The sequence below is a fragment of the Octopus sinensis genome, linkage group LG9 (assembly GCF_006345805.1).
Source record: "Octopus sinensis linkage group LG9, ASM634580v1, whole genome shotgun sequence".
NCBI lineage: Eukaryota > Metazoa > Mollusca > Cephalopoda > Octopoda > Octopodidae > Octopus > Octopus sinensis.
The window spans coordinates 73836208-73852636 of NC_043005.1; the positions used below are offsets into that span (position 1 = coordinate 73836208).

At 37.2% G+C, this 16429-nt stretch overlaps 1 protein-coding gene across 1 annotated transcript in view; it reads right to left on the bottom strand.

Moving 5' to 3' along the window:
* Nucleotides 1-4323: 4323 nt before the first annotated feature.
* Nucleotides 4324-16429, bottom strand: part of LOC115215444 (centromere protein I-like) — a 46827-nt gene continuing 34721 nt past the window's right edge. The window contains exons 9-13 of the mRNA XM_029784607.2: nucleotides 13893-14017; nucleotides 12124-12394; nucleotides 9985-10023; nucleotides 8225-8326; nucleotides 4324-6103 (exon numbers count right to left, since the gene is read on the bottom strand). Of these exons, the coding sequence (XP_029640467.1) occupies nucleotides 6092-6103; nucleotides 8225-8326; nucleotides 9985-10023; nucleotides 12124-12394; nucleotides 13893-14017 (549 nt within the window). The 3' untranslated portion in view covers nucleotides 4324-6091. The remainder of the gene's footprint in view (nucleotides 6104-8224; nucleotides 8327-9984; nucleotides 10024-12123; nucleotides 12395-13892; nucleotides 14018-16429) is intronic.

The window sequence follows — 16429 nt, forward strand, 5'->3', positions numbered from 1 at the left end:
TATATATATACATATCACGTTGAAAGCACTGGTTCTCGTCTGATCACCGAAGTTAATCAACGTCGAGCCTTTTAGAGTTATTTTTCAGTTGCCCTGCTGGGTTGTATTAGTGTTTCTGTGTCTTCAGCTGCTGACAGCTCAGTGCAGCGAAGAATACGTCCAGCTGTATCTCTTTCTCTCTCAAGGCCACAGATTTGTAGGTAAAAGGCATCTTTATATTTTTTATAACTGAAATTTATAGGTACAGGTGTGGCTGTGTGGCAAGATCTCTGCTTCGCAATCACATAGTTTTCGGTTCAGTCCCACTGTGTGGCACCTTGGGCAAATGTCTTCTACTATAGCCATGAGCCAACACAGCCTCGTAAGTAGATTTAGTAAAGAGATGACCGCTTGGGAAACCTAGGTGCAGTAAGCATAGCACATTGTAAATGGCAGTGCCCAGCATGGCCACAGCTCGTGAGCTGAAACTAGAATCAATCAATCAATCATATATAAAACTGATATACAGAAGATAAATGAGATCTATTTATACACACACACACATACATACATACAGTGATTGACAATAAAGTATGGAATGGTTGAAGTTAATATGGTTATTTACAAAACAGCAATTGGAATAATTTATACCACTTTTCTGCATACACACACACACATTCACATGCAATAAAAAAAAAAACGTAAATGCACATACTCTGACAGGTATTCACATAGTTTTGATATAAGGAGAAACAAAACATGGAGCAGACTGAACCTATCTCCTATACTATTCCAGCATTCTCTGAATTCTGATTCAATGCTGTAGAGTATTGCCAGGAATTCCAAACAAAACACTTGTTAACAAATTAAAATCATGTCTGTTATTCGGTCTTTAATTATGATTTGTTTCTGGTTGTTTTTCCTTCTTTTTTTTTTTTTTATATATTTTTTAATGTATGCAAAAAACACCAAATTGAATATCTAAAAAAAAAAAGCACAAACATTCCAAGATAAAATAATTAATTTACTTCTTACTACTACAAAACAGATGCCAAAGTGATGTAACCTTCCCCAACACCATCCCTGATTCCACTCACTCCAACACACATGCATCAAAAAACAAAAAGAAAACAAAATTCAATTTTTGATAAATTTTCAGTTTTTTTTTTTTATATAATCTTTATTAGATTTTATGCACAAATGCACATGTGTGTAAATAAACACTAAACATGGTCATATAAACACATAAGTATATACAAATAAACACATACAATAATATGAAAGCATATACAGTAATTATATACAGTAATATGAAAGCTGGCAGAAATGTTACTACACCAAGCAAAATGCTTTACGTTCTGAGTTCAAATTCCGCCAAGGTCGACTTTGCCTTTCATCCCCTCAGGGTCGATAAATTAAGTACCAGTTGCATACTGGGGTCGACCTAATCGACTGGCCCCCCCCCCCCCCAAATTTTGGGCCTCGTGCCTAGAGTAGAAAAGGGTACTTTATGAGGACCCGCTTTACTAGGCCCTAGGTTTACAAGTTTTATTTTATAATAAATATAAAAAGGTTAAACAGCCATTTTGTGTGTGTAGCAACACTGATTCTGATGCGTCTACACAGCAGCGTATAGCAGTAAAAGGATGGCATAAAAGATTCAATGTTTTACTTTGTGCGTGCTCTTTGTTGAGAGAGATTACTACAAGCTAATTCTTCATGTCACATATTTTATACATGTACTAGCAGTATCGCCCGGCGTTGCTCGGGCTTGTAAGGGAAATAACTATATAAGCATTTTTAGGGAGTTACTTCCCTTATAGATGCCAATTCGGGCTTTTTTAGCGATTTCTGTTTTGGTGTCTTCAAGCCATGAAGTCGTTGTTCTAAAAGAACGCTGGTCTCCTTGACAACGCTTTACGACGTTGATTTCCTTACACTCCCTTCCCCACAGCTTCACGAGGGAGGGAAGAAGGGGGGAGAAGCAAACAGGTGCAGGTGTGACCATGGACGACAACTCCGCCGCCATCGACACACGAAAAATTATGCATTAAAATGGAATAAAAAATGATATTAAATTATTTTTAAAATCGTAGACTCATCGTAGACGCGCGCTAATAGCCAGACAGGCTCGATATGAATCACGACTATAAGAAACCCAGTTTTGGTTAAACTGCACTGCAAAATGTGGGAGTAATTAGGAATCTAAATCGAAGGGGACAGACACTCACACAACTACAGTTTTATATATATAGATTTTCCACTTGATAAACTAGCACTGGTTTTAATTTTAAATCCCCAGATGCAATTCCTCCAAATAATAATGTCAGTTGATATTTTGCAACTTTAAAACAAGGCAGTGCATTTGCATTATTTACAGTTGACGGATATTTTTTTTTTTTGCTCCTGTCGGTGTCCATTACTCTTTTACTTGTTTCAGTCATTTGACTGCGACCATGCTGGGGCACCACCTTCAGTCAAGCAAATCAACCCCAGGACTTATTCTTTGGAAGCCTAGTACTTATTCTATTGGTCTCTTTTGCCGAACTGCTATACACACACATACATATATATATACATATATACAACAGGCTTCTTTCAGTTTCCGTCTACCAAATCCACTCACAAAGCTTTGGTCGGCCCAAGGCTATAGTAGAAGACACTTGCCCAAGGTTCCACGCAGTGGGACTGAACCCGGAACCTTGTGGTTCATCAGCAAGCTACTTACCATACAGCCACTCCTACACCATTGTACACTTTTGTTTTGACATATTGGGTGAGTTTAAAATATGCCGAAAATAATAGTGTAAATACATGTATATAGTTAACTTGTAATAATCTCTCTCAACAAAGAGTATGCACAAAGTAAAATAGTGAAATTTTATGCCATCATTTTACTCCGATGGAGTGTGCAAATCTAATGTGAGTGAAAGTGATTCAGAAAACGATTATAATATTTTTTATTATAAACTAGCAGTATCGCCCAGCGTTGCTCGGGTTTGTAAGGGAAATAACTATATAAGCATTTTTAGAGATGTAAAGTATAATAGCCATCTCAATATGGCTAACCACAAAGGTGGGGGGGTGTTACTGTAGCTTTTAACGTTCTGAGATTTAATAATAAACTAGCAGCATAGCCTGGCGTTGCCCGAGTATGTAAGAAACTTTGTCGATAAGCAATGCCCTTTACCTTTTTACCCTTTTTTGTACTCATTGAACTGTTATTTGGTAAAATGAAACCTAAAAGGCATTAAGGCATTCAAGGCACCGTTCCCTTGTATGCATGAAGAAGTAGGGAACATCTATGTGAACTTTCAAAAAATATCGCAGAAAAATCGGTTTGCTATGTGTGCCACATATGATGCAATTAACCGATTTTTTCCAGTAATAACGTAACCTATTGGAATCAAAACGGCCATATAGCTTCTTGGGGCAGACATGATGCTCGCTGTGAATTTCAAAAAAAATTCCTGCCAATTTGTTAAAGATATTGTCGAAAATATGTCATCTTGAATTTGAATGTGATTTCCCAAAATGGACTGATTTTATCGATTTTTTCTGTAAGTTCCTTAGGGTAACATTAAGCTTCACCATGAGTTTGGTGAAAATCGATTGCAAGTTGCGAAAACTACAACGGAAAATGTGTTGTATATGATAAGCTTAGATTCTCGACCCCATGTTGAATTTATCGATTTTTTTCAGAACTGGGGGAACTTTTCAAAATTTTCGCTGCGTTAGTTTTGAATTATGACATTGGGCTATGTGTGTGTCAAGTTTCATCAGAATCGGTTGAAAGCCGTGGTCAGGGTAAAGGTACAACCTGACAGACAAACTGCCTTTTATATATAGAGAAGATTTTTAGAGAGTTACTTCCCTTATATATGCCAAAAATGCATTAAAAATGGGAAAAATTGATGGTAAATTTTTTTTTAAATCGTAGACTCATCGTAGACGCGCACTAATACCCAAAATGGCTCGATATGAATCACGACTATAAGATACCCGCAAGATGTGGGAGTAGTTAGGAATCTAAATCGTAGGAGACAGACAGCACACAACCTCTCTTTTATATATAAAGATGATCTTGAGATTCTTTTTACACTACATAAAATACTTTTTACATTCTACTGTTGTTTTATTGCCATTTATTTACAAGTATTATAAATTTTATTGGTAAAATATTTTTCTGGGAACGAATTACGATTTATAACACTGCTACTATGGGAAAATTATTGCTTTGCTTTACGAGTATGTATGTGCATGTGTACATAGCATTTACAAGGATGTATATATACAATGGAACAAAATGTTGATGATTAAGTCTGTCAATACACAAAAATTTTGAGACACAATTATATAAAATACCAAAAGAAAAGAACAAAAACAATATAACAATGTATGTGTGTTTGAAAATGGCCTTCATTACTCAAACAGAATTTAAATAAATTAGAAGTCATTAATCAAACTACACTGTGTTGTGAAACCATCTACAATGAAAGAGTTCTGGGGGTGCTGTGTTCCACCCACCTGGAATAATAAAAAAAAAAAAAACATTCACACACCCTACCTTAACAAATTAAACTACATCTCTTCTCTTCCTCACATTTCCTCAATGCTTATTTCTCGCTCCCCAGCCCTGTCATCACTGTATCGTTGCTATCCTGTTGTCCCCACAAGTCTTCTATATACCCATGTTTCACCAGTCACTGCAGTGCTTCTGTTTTTTTTTTAAATGGCCCTCATTACTCAAACAGGATTTTAAATAAATTAGGAGTCATTAATTAAACTACACTGTCTTGTGAAACCATCTACACAGAAAAATGGTTAAACAAAAGTGATTGCACTGGAAAGGTTTTCATGGAACTGAAGGGGTGGTGGATCCAAAATATATGACAATTATTGCTCCTGAATACAGAAAGATTGTCAGCTCGCAAGATAGTCCAGTCCACACTTTACAGACCTCCATGGTTCATTGCACAAGTATTTATCATCACTTTGTGCAGTATTCAAGTGAATGAGACTTAAATCCTGCTCAGAATGGTTTGGCAGTTTCCCTTTTTCCTATGGCAACACTTGAACTATTGAACGCAATACTTTGAATAAATGAACAGGTGATCAGTAAAACACTGCAACTACAACTTAAAGTGGTAAATTATACTGCTCTGCAATTTAATCAGGTAGCTATATCTGTCAGGTATAGCAACCGAATCATCCTGAAATCAGACCCCCTTACCTTATAAAAAAGGAAAAAAAATTCATATACTGGCTAGTCTGGAAAAAAACCCAAAAAAACTTAAGAGTGGTGAAGACCATCAGAATACCTTTAATTCTATGTCTGCTTGAACGAGTCTGACAGCAATAGCTTATTTGAAGCTAGGAGGACTTGGCTGTTAAGAGATAAGTATCTTACACAAAAGATGTAATGCAGAGCCAGCTGTTGGTGTCAATGTAGGCCTATGGTCAAAGGTATTCCAACCATGACCACTTGTCTTTTCCTTTCTGAGAGACAACTAGAATTTGCATTATCCGATGAGCCTTTCCATTTTTCAAGATGGTAAGATGTTATGACTTGAAGGACATTTTGTTGTTATTTCTAGCAGCTGTTACTCATACAACCACGTAGAGCCCTTCCTCTTTGGTTGGTCGTGTACTATCCTACCTTGGACATAGACACTCATGCATTTCATCAACAATCATCAATCTTTATTGTTAATCCACATCAAATTATTTCAGTCAAATACACTCATCCATTGACTGAGCACCTTAGTTACTCAGCTAGACTGGCACAAAGGGAAAGGCTGGGTTAACCGCATCAAAGATACTCAGCTAGACTGGCACAAAGGGAAAGGCTGAGTTACCTGCATCAAAGTACCCAGACAGCACCTCCCGTTTCATCAATAGGAAAATTACTTGACCACTCTATGTTAATAGAGATATTGATGCACAGGTAACCCAATGTAAGATTTTAACAATAGATCAACCACAGCATGATGGGAAAGGCACTTGGAATTGATTGACCAATTATTGCTCAAGTTTGCTTTGTGTGGCATAAAAACTGTAGTAGAAAAAGTGGTACTCAAAAACTGGACAGGTGTGGCACAAGCTTTCTTCTTCACTCAGTTTTCTAAAACGAAATAAAATGAAGGAATGGTTTCAATAAATGGCTGTCCAAAACAAGAAGGACATGGTCATAAAGGTTAATCAAAAACTGATTGAATACCCATGGTATTTACCCATGGCATTTACCCATAACCCATTAGCATTCAAATTATCCTGCCAAATGTAATCCTCACTTATTCAATTAATCATACATTATCTTGTACCTTTGAAATTTCAATGATATGATTGTTTATTTTTAGAATAACATTGAAGGGTCGAAGTGTGAGAGGCTGGATCCCTCACCAGTTTCACTATAAAACAAGTAGAATTTTGGCGTGGACATGGCTGGTGTGAATGCTAAATGGATAATTTACAGAGCTTGAAATATTCAAATATTTAGTAGCAATAACATTAATAAAATTAGAGGTACAAGAATTGCAAAGTAATGCTGCTTAGTTTTAATTGAAAAGACAAAAAAAAACAGAAAAAAATGCAGGTAAAATATTTACAAAATAGTAAAAACTGGTTGTACTAAAAATTTCAGCTTTTGCTTTCGTTACTGTATTTATAATAAGTTTACTGATTCAACAAATTGATTTAAAAAGCACTGGTGCTGGTGCCATGTAAAAAAGCACCCAGTACACTCTGTAAAGTGCTTGGCATCAGGAAGGGCATCAAACTTTAGGAACCAAGACAAAACAGACTGGTGTGGACCCTGGACTTGTCAGCTCCTGTCAAGCTGTCCAACCCATAGCAGCAGGGAGAATGAATATTAAATGATGATGATGATGATGATGAAATGGTTAATGAGTGCACAGAAATGTGGTTGGTGAATGAATGCAGACAATCTAGGCAACCCTTCAGTTTTAGCTTGTTGAGGAAATGACAACCCCCCTTGTGCTGGTGCCAGTACAATGTGTAAAGTAGTGGTGTTAAAAATGACACCCAATCGAAGAAACAATACCATAATTAGAATGTATGAGAAAAGTATCGTCCCCACCTCCACTCCAATCAACCTATCTGAAAAAAAAATATGAGATATAGGCGCAGGAGTGGCTGTGTGGTAAGTAGCTTGTTTACGAACCATATAGTTCATGGTTCAGTCCCACTGCATGGCACTTTGGGCAAGTGTCTTCTACTATAGCCTTGGGCCGACCAAAGCCTTGTAACTGGATTTGGTAGATGGAAACTGAAAGAAGCCCATCGTATATATGTATATATATATATATGTGTGTGTGTGTGTGTATGTTTGTGTGTCTGTGTTTGTCCTAGCATTGCTTGACAACCGATGCTGGTGTGTTTACATCCCCGTCACTTAGCGGTTCGGCAAAAGACCCCAATAGAATAAGTACTAGGCTTACAAAGAATAAGTCCTGGGGCCGATTTTCTCGACTAAAGGCAGTGCTCCAGCATGGCCGCAGTCAAATGACTGAAACAAGTAAAAGAGTAAAGAGTAGATCAATGAAGGGAGAGACACCCCACAACTTCACCCTTCCTTTAATCGTTCTCCTTTAGTCAATTGCAGTGTACGCTTTGTCCCTATATATATATATATATGTGTTTGTGTGTGTGCCTGTATGTATGTATGCCCAAAACATAGATATGAATATGAATGTTCACAAATACATATCCATATATGGGAATGTTTAAAAATAAAAGAGTGGCTGTGTGGTAAGTAGCTTGCTAACCAACCACATGGTTTCGGGTTCAGTCCCACTGCGTGGCATCTTGGGCAAGTGTCTTCTGCTATGGCCCCGGGCCGACCAATGCCTTGTGAGTGGATTTGGTAGACGGAAACTGAAAGAAGCCTGTCGTATATATGTATATATATATATATATATATGTGTGTGTGTGTTTGTGTGTCTGTGTTTGTCCCCCTATGCTGGTGTGTTTACGTCCCCGTCACTTAGCGGTTCGGCAAAAGAGACCGATAGAATAAGTACTGGGCTTACAAAGAATAAGTCCCTGGGTCGATTTGCTCGACTAAAGGCGGTGCTCCAGCATGGCCGCAGTCAAATGACTGAAACAAGTAAAGGAGTAAAGAGTAAAGAGTAAGGGAAAAAAATCGAACACTGATGACCCAAACAGATGCCCCAGTATATATTAAGGTGTTTGTGAGCAGTTATTAAGAAGACGAGAAACTTACTGTTTGCAAATCTAACCGAGAATCAATGAACCGTGAAATGAAATCAGTTAAACCTCCCAATTCTTGATCACGCAGAAACTGGAAATAACCTTTACGGTTTTTCTGTAAAAAAAGAGAAAAAAAGGAGATTTCAGAATAGCTAGTTGGATTATTTTTGGCTAAAGAACTGAAGATGTGACACATAATATTGGTAATAACAGAGAGTAATTTTGTTGATGAAGGTCAACCCACACCAAAAATCAATAGATATTTGATGTTTTAACTGTAGATTATATTCTTCCTATATCCAGAAGTATTCCAACCGTGGCCATCACAACTTTCAAAGGTACCTAAGTTACGATATATTCTTTAGGATGTGATCTGAAGGGGGCTTTGGCTACTATTCTTAGCAAGTTGAGCATGGAGAAACTTCCTCATCAATTCATTCCATTGTAATAATAGTTTCAAGTTTGGGCACAAGGCCAGCAATTTCATGGAAGGGGATAAGTCGATTACATCAACACCAGTGTTCAACCGGTATTAATTTTATTGATTTTGAAAAGATGAAAGACAAAGGTGACCTTGGCAGAACTTGAACTCACAATACAGAGCTTGACGAAATGCTGCTAAGAAATTTGCTCGGTGTGATAACAGTTCTGCTAGTTCACCACTTTGCATTCCATTATAATAATGAAAATAAATAACAAACTTATTGCATACAATGCTCAGGTGCTCTACAATTCATCAGAAAATGTAACCAAAAGTGCATGAACAGTACACAGAATGCAGAGCAAGTGAACAGCGAATGAGTGATTTAAGAAACAACAGAAAGATGGGGAGCGAGGAGCATTAAGTGTATTGCTGGCAAATATCAGGAAGTCTGGAAGTTTTGAAAGATGTAGTGTTACGATATATTGGGTCATCCCATAAATAATGTGGGGGTTTTTTTTCTGTGTTTGGGTTTTATTAAAGAATAATGGCACTTTTCTTTGATGTTCAACATAAGATAGAGGAAAGAAATGGTTAAAAGATTTAAAAACGAATTTAACTGATATCAATTAATCCAAAGCTGAGAAATCAAGTAAATAAAGCATTTTAAACTCAACAAACTACAAATGAAAAGAATTAAACAAGGTTTCTTATTTTAGACAGACAGACAGACAGAGATAGACAGATAGAGAGGTAGAATGATAAACAGACAGGCAGATATGACAGAGAGACACATAGACAGATGGATTGTAAAGCATTTGTGATAAATAATCAAAACTCAAAAAAGGCCAAAATACACAACTTTCTTCACAGTCAAAAAGTGTCATTCTGATGGAACTCCAGCATTCCAACAATAATTTGATAAATACTTAAGGTGGCAAGCTGCCACAAACATTAACATGCTGGGCGAAATGCTCAGCAGTATTTTGGCTGTCTTTATGTTCTGAGTTCAAATTCTGCCAAGGTCGACTTTGCCTTTCATCCTTTCGGGGTTGATTAAATAAGTACCAGTTACACACTGGGTCGATGTAATCGACTTAATCCGTTTGTCTGTCCTTGTTTGTCTCCTCTGTGTTTAACCCCTTGTGGGTAGTAAAGAAATAGGTATTTTGATTGTCTTTATGTTCTGAGTTCAAATTCAGCCAAGGCTGACTTTGTCTTTCGTCTTTCAAGGTCGATAATTAAGTACCAGTTGCGTACTGGAGCCGATCTAATAGACAGCCACCCACCTTCTCCAAAAATTTTCGGGCCTTATTCCTAGAGTAGAAAAGAATAATTTGATAAATACTTACTCGTATCAATGAAGGATGCTGTCGGCTCTGGGGCATTTCCTGAGGAGAGAGAAAAGACAAAAACATTTTGATATTAGTATCTTGAAAATCAAAAGGTTGTATATATATACTTATTTCTGATTGTTGAATTGTAGTTCTCTGGTTAAATGTCATTTAAATATTGCTGTAAGAAAACTCCAGTTTCAATTTCATAGATACCATTAGAAGAGTCCACTTTGCTACAAGTATTCAGGTCCCTGGCCTCTGATATGAGAATAACCTCCACCCTATAAAGCTCAGAGTCCCTGAAAATGCTCAGAGTCACTACTCTTCCTGTCTTGACAAGAGAGAGGGGGGGAGAGAGAGAGAGAGAGATTCCATGTCTTTTATAAAATGGTACACTAGTTTAGCATAGAAAGAACTGGTATCTGTTTTTTCAGTCAGCCAGAACCAAAGTGTAGAATAAAGAAAGACAAATAATTAAATACTAATTAACTGATTGAATGCCCATGACATTTACCTTTAACCCTTTGGCATTCAGATTACTCTCTCTCTCTCATATGTTTTCCCTCTCTCTCTCTCTCTCGTATGTAATGTGTATTTATTCACCTTGTTTGGACCTTATGTATTATCACGTAGCTTTGATGTAATTGTATATTTTTAGAATGGCATTGGAGAGTAGGTGTGAGAGGCTGGATCTGGCCAGTATAAATGTTAAAGAGATAATATATATAAAAAAAGGACGATCAAGGCCCAAACACTTTTGACCACCGGCTGACCTAGGGTTAAACAACAGTTAACTTATTGAATACTGATTAAGGCAGCAGCAAAGGTTAAAAGATAGACTGGCTGAAGGAATGAGAAAGGAATTTATTAAAGAAAAACAAAACACCTTTCTGGTTATTGCAGGTGAATAAATTAATAAATTAAAATTAAATGAGAATAAAAGGAAGAGGAGGAGAGGGAAACAATGAGTAAAGAAAGCTGGGGGAGTGTTGGATGTTATCTTAGTAGTAGCATTTCCATTAGTTTATTGTGCCAAGGAAAAAATATTTTGCCTCTTACGGAGAGCGTGTATGTTCCGGTTAATTTATGTGTTTATTGGAATGTGATTGGTATGTGGCAGGACAACTGAGTTAATTACTCTATCAAAGTAATATTCCAAGGAAACATTCTTGCTTCCACTCACCAGAAATAGCAAAGGAATAAAGAAAGATGATGAAAAGAATCCGAAATATGCAAATATATTCCTGTAAACAACACAGAATAATGCAGGTGAAATGCATTATTAATAGATTAAAATATTAATAAAAGAATGGTAAGTATTAGAAGAATGGTAGATAAAAAATTTCAGACCTTCAAAGTACATGAAGTCCATGAAACTTTATGCAAAATAATTGTTCCTGTTCTTTAGCTCAACATGAAGCCTAGAATGAAAGGCACTCCAGTTGTGACCATCCCAACACATTATTTGACATTGTGCCAGAGAAGGAAATAATAGATACCACATCTATTAAACAACAGAAAGGTAGGCTTAATTATAAGAAAATTATATTTGTTTACTTGTTTCACTTATAGGATACTGGCCAGACAGGGGCATTGCCCTTAAGGGTTTCAGGCAAGTATACCAATCCAAGTACTTTGGGACTTGTTGATCTCATGAAAAACAAAAGCCAAGTTGTCCTTGACGGGAAAGAAGACGTTTGTAACTCAGTCATAACTAAAAACCGCAAGGTATGGTAGTTTGCTGCACTGATTTCAGGCCTCCTACTTTTTGAAATGGAATAAGGAAACTGATTGAAGCTTTCAAAGATATTAGCTGCTGCATGTTTTTTCTAAATTAAATTTCTTATAATCACACATAGATCTTTCCTGAAAATCTTGGTGCACTGATACACAAGGAGAATTTTTACCAGGAAGATTGATATCAAGGATTCTGGAATGAAATTATGATGGCAGACTATTGTTGAATGTTAATTGGTGATGACACAAATTCCAATTACATATTTTTAATTGTGAATATGTAAACAGTAACGGTTTTTTTTGTTGGTTGTAGTAATATTTCGAAGTACAATCACAGAGAAGAAATTAAATTTTATAGAATGAGTGGTGGGAGAACAAGAAATTGTGAATAAAGAGAGAGAGAGAGAGATAACCAACCTTTCTCAGGTATAACAGTGCATGTCCTAAGAACGCTTGGTGATGTAACAAGGATAAAGATGAATTCACAGATTTGCTACGAATTCCAGGTATGGAGAAGATATCAAAATCAAACAAAATGGAATCAGAAGTTTGTTGTGCAGTATCAAAAGCTTTGTAATGCCAAAGAGCATTGCAGACATCTAAAACATACACATTCAACTTTTTAATGTGTTTGTCAAGTTTATAGGGTGTCTGAAGCTTCTTTAAGTTCTGGAACACACTCGAGTAACTGGAAGAAGAAAAGAAGAAATGAATGAATATATATATATAGTGCGCCATTTTATATTTTCAATTTTGTGCATACACATTATTTGCTTTAGATTTTGTCGACTACACAGTATAGTAGGGTCAGTTGAGCACCGTCTGTGAGAAAAACAGCACCATGACGCAATTCACTCTGCTAGAAATTTGGAAATGACATGCTGTGCTGTTTGGCATTCGCACCAGAAGCTCCAATACGTACATTTCAGAATATTTGGGTATCAATATGAGAACATGTACCAAGAGTGATAAAAATCAAACATCCAGTCAATATCATGGTGTTTGGAATGATCACTAGTGATGGCAACATTATGCTTCCATTCATCTTCCCACACGGCCTCAGACTCAACAGGGAGGCCTACATCAAGTGTCTGGAGGAGGGAGTGCTGCTCTGGGTCAAGAGGGTGGCTGCTGGAGGACCTTATGTCTGGCAATAGGACTCTGCACCAAACCACATAGGCAGGAGAACCCAGTTGTGGCTGTCAGACAATTTCTGCAACCACATCATTCCTAACATCTGGCCACCTAACTCGCCAGACTGCAATCCTCTTGATTGTTATGTGTGGGGTGCAGTTAAGCAAGAGACCAACAAAACTCCTTGTAACACCAAAAATGAACTGAAGACAAGGATTATGGGACCATTCAGCAACTTAAACAAGGAGACTGTCCAGAAGATTTGCAAGAGATTCCGAAGTCACCTTCGATAATATATTCCAGGGTGCATAATTCATCCTTTATCTTTTACTTGTTTCTCTGATAAGCTGGAACTCACACAGCACCGGAGCAACAGAAAATGAAGTGTTTAGCTCAACAACACAACATACTTCCAGGACCAGGAATTGAACCCACGATCTGGTGATTGTGAGTGCAATACCCAAACCACTAGGCCATCACATAAACTACCAACAATTCTTGCTGGTAAGAACAAAGAATTCTACAATGGATGAACTTCAAAGGAATGCTCTAGTCCAATGGTAGAACATCTATCATGTTAACAAAAGAAGTGGATTCAAGTCCCATAGGTAGCCTGGGGCTTTTTTCATCCAAATCATTTTTTAACTTAGTATTTACACATAATTATTAACAGCTTTATCTATTTTGAATTCGAGCTGGTGCCATGTAAAAAGCACTCGATACACACTGTAAGGTAGTTGGCACTAAGAAGGGCATCCAGCCATAGAGATCTTGCCAAAACAGACGACTGATACTTGGTGCAGCTCGCAGGCTTGCCGAATACTGTCAAACTGTCCAACCCATGCCAGCATAGAAAACGGACACTAAATGACGATGATGTATTCCACTGTTTTTAAAACATTTATATAGCTTAAATAAATAGAAACAACCCTACAATGAGAATAGAAAATAATTAGATTATAAAAACAAAATACACACAAACACAGATAATAAAATTCCTACAAGCAATTCTGAGCATCAGCAGAAACATGAAAGGATTTAGTGGAACTTACTCTAAGATGATACGGCACAAACGTGAAATAACTGTACACTGATTAGAGACAATGAGGCGACTGACAAATGCTGGTGATGGAATGGTCAATAATGGGAAGTTGGTGTTCAGAACGGTTATTAGCAACTGTGGAAAGAAAGGAGTTATTACATAGAGAAAACAGATGACTTATTATGCATTTAGTGTATGAGAGAGAAGGAAAAAATGATGTCATGATAGGCATACTTTCTAGGGATGTTTTGCTAAATTTTGTAAGAGAACTGTAACAAGCTACAAGTGAAAACTGATACTAGACCTAATATTGGTTTCAAATTTTGGCACAAGGCCAGCAATTTTGGGGGAGGGGTAAGTTGATAATATCAATCCCAGTGTTCAACTGGTCCTTGTTTTATTAACCCTGAAAGAGGCAAAGTGACCTCAGCAGAATTTGAACTCAGAATGTAAAGATGGACATAGTGTTGCAAAGTATTTTTCTTGGCATGCTAACAATTCTGCCACCTTGCCACCTTCAAATCAAGACCTAATATAACAGCTACCCTAAAAGAATGAAAAGCAGAGACCTCAGCAGAATTTGAACCAACAACATTTTGTCCGTCTTTACGCTTTAAGCATTTTGCCAGGCATGCAAACAATTCTGCCAGTTCGCCACCTTCAAATCTAGACCTAATATTGGTTTCAAATTTTGGCACAAGGCCACCAATTTTGAGGGAGAAGGTAAGTTGATAACAGCTACCCTGAAAGAATGAAAAGCAGAGAGACCCCAGCAGAATCTGAACTCAACAACATTTTGTCTGTCTTTACGCTTTAAGCATTTTGCCAGGCATGCTAACAATTCTGCCAGTTCGCCACCTTCAAAGCTAGACCTGATATTGGTTTCAAATTTTGGCACAAGGCCACCAATTCTGGGAGAGGGGTAAGTTGATTACATCGACCCTAGTTCTCAACTGGTACATATTTAACTTCCTTAAAAGGATGAAAGGCAATGTTGACCTCAAGCGAATTTGAACTCACACTGTAAAGACGGATGAAATGTTAGTAAATATTTTGCCCAGCATACGATTCTGTCAGCTTGCCGCCTTAACTAGACATAACATCGGTAAACTATGACATTGGTTCTTATCTATTTACATTTAACAATATTAAGTGCAAACAAATATTAGAAATACACTTCTTGATATTTCCCTCAAAGGTAGCTAAATGGGTGTAAGTATGGCTGCATAGCTCAGACATTCAATTTCTCAATCCTATGATTGCAGGTTCGATATCTGAGTCCAGAGCACCTTGGACGAGTGTCTACTTATGAAATGTTTGTGATATGTCCAGCATTATGACAACATATTTCGTTGTCTGTATGACTGGCCAGAACAGTGTACCTCGCTGACTGACACCACTTACTGAGTCTGTCCACTATTTATTAGTGGTGGACCAGCCCACTTCTCACCTGGGGGTGTTCACAACACCTCCCCGCTTTGAGAATTTTCTTTTTTTTATCTTCTTTCAATACAACATTATTTATTTTTTTCAAACCAAAAATATTTTTCTCTTCTTATTTAGATTTTTTCTTGTTCCACACAGAATTATATATATATTTTTCTCTTTCAACACAACATTATTTTTTCAGAATTATTTTTCTCTTCTTAGATCTTTTTCTTGTTTCACACAGAACCATATTTTTTTTTCTTCAAACTGCCACAGGTAGTACCAGTCTACATTATTTACTGGTAACGCTACTACACATATAGCGAACGGACATATATTATTTCTCACTGTGTGTAGTTCAGATCTGTGTTAGAGTTCCAGTTTTATCAGACACTTTTTCCTTCAGAATTTATTTTTTTATAATTTTTACTGTGTGTATATTACTTTTCACTGTGTGAAGTTCAAATCCCACCTCGGGATTTATAACATATTTTATCATCCACATGACTCGACCAAACAGTGTACCTCGCTGACTGACACCACTGTCTAATTCCACTGACAGATCTTGAGTTGATTTGAAGCTATGGTAAAAAATGCTTAAACTGCCATGCAGTAGGACTGAACTCAAAAAAATGCAACAGTGAAGCAAACTTCTTAACCACAAGGCTAACAAAAGATTGATAGTTTTCTTTTCTTATTTCTTTACTGCCCACAAGGGGCAACACACAGAGGGGACAAACAAGGACAAACGGATTAAGTTGATTATATCGACCCCAGTGTGTAACTGGTACTTATTTAACCGACTCCAGGTGGATTAAAGGCAAAGTTGACCTCGGCGGAATGTGAACCCAGAATGTAAGGACAGATGAAACACCTGTTTCTTTACTACCCACAAGGGGCCACAGAGGGTACAAACAAGGACAGACACACGGATTAAGTCGACTACATCGACTCCAGTGCGTAACTGGTACTTATTTAATCGACCCTGAAAGGATGAAAGGCAAAGTTGACCTTGGCGGAATTTGAACTCAGAACGTAGCGGCAGGTGAAATACCGTTAAGCATTTCGCCCAGCGTACTAACGTTTCTGCCAGCTTGCCACCGTCTCTCTTCTGTGCAG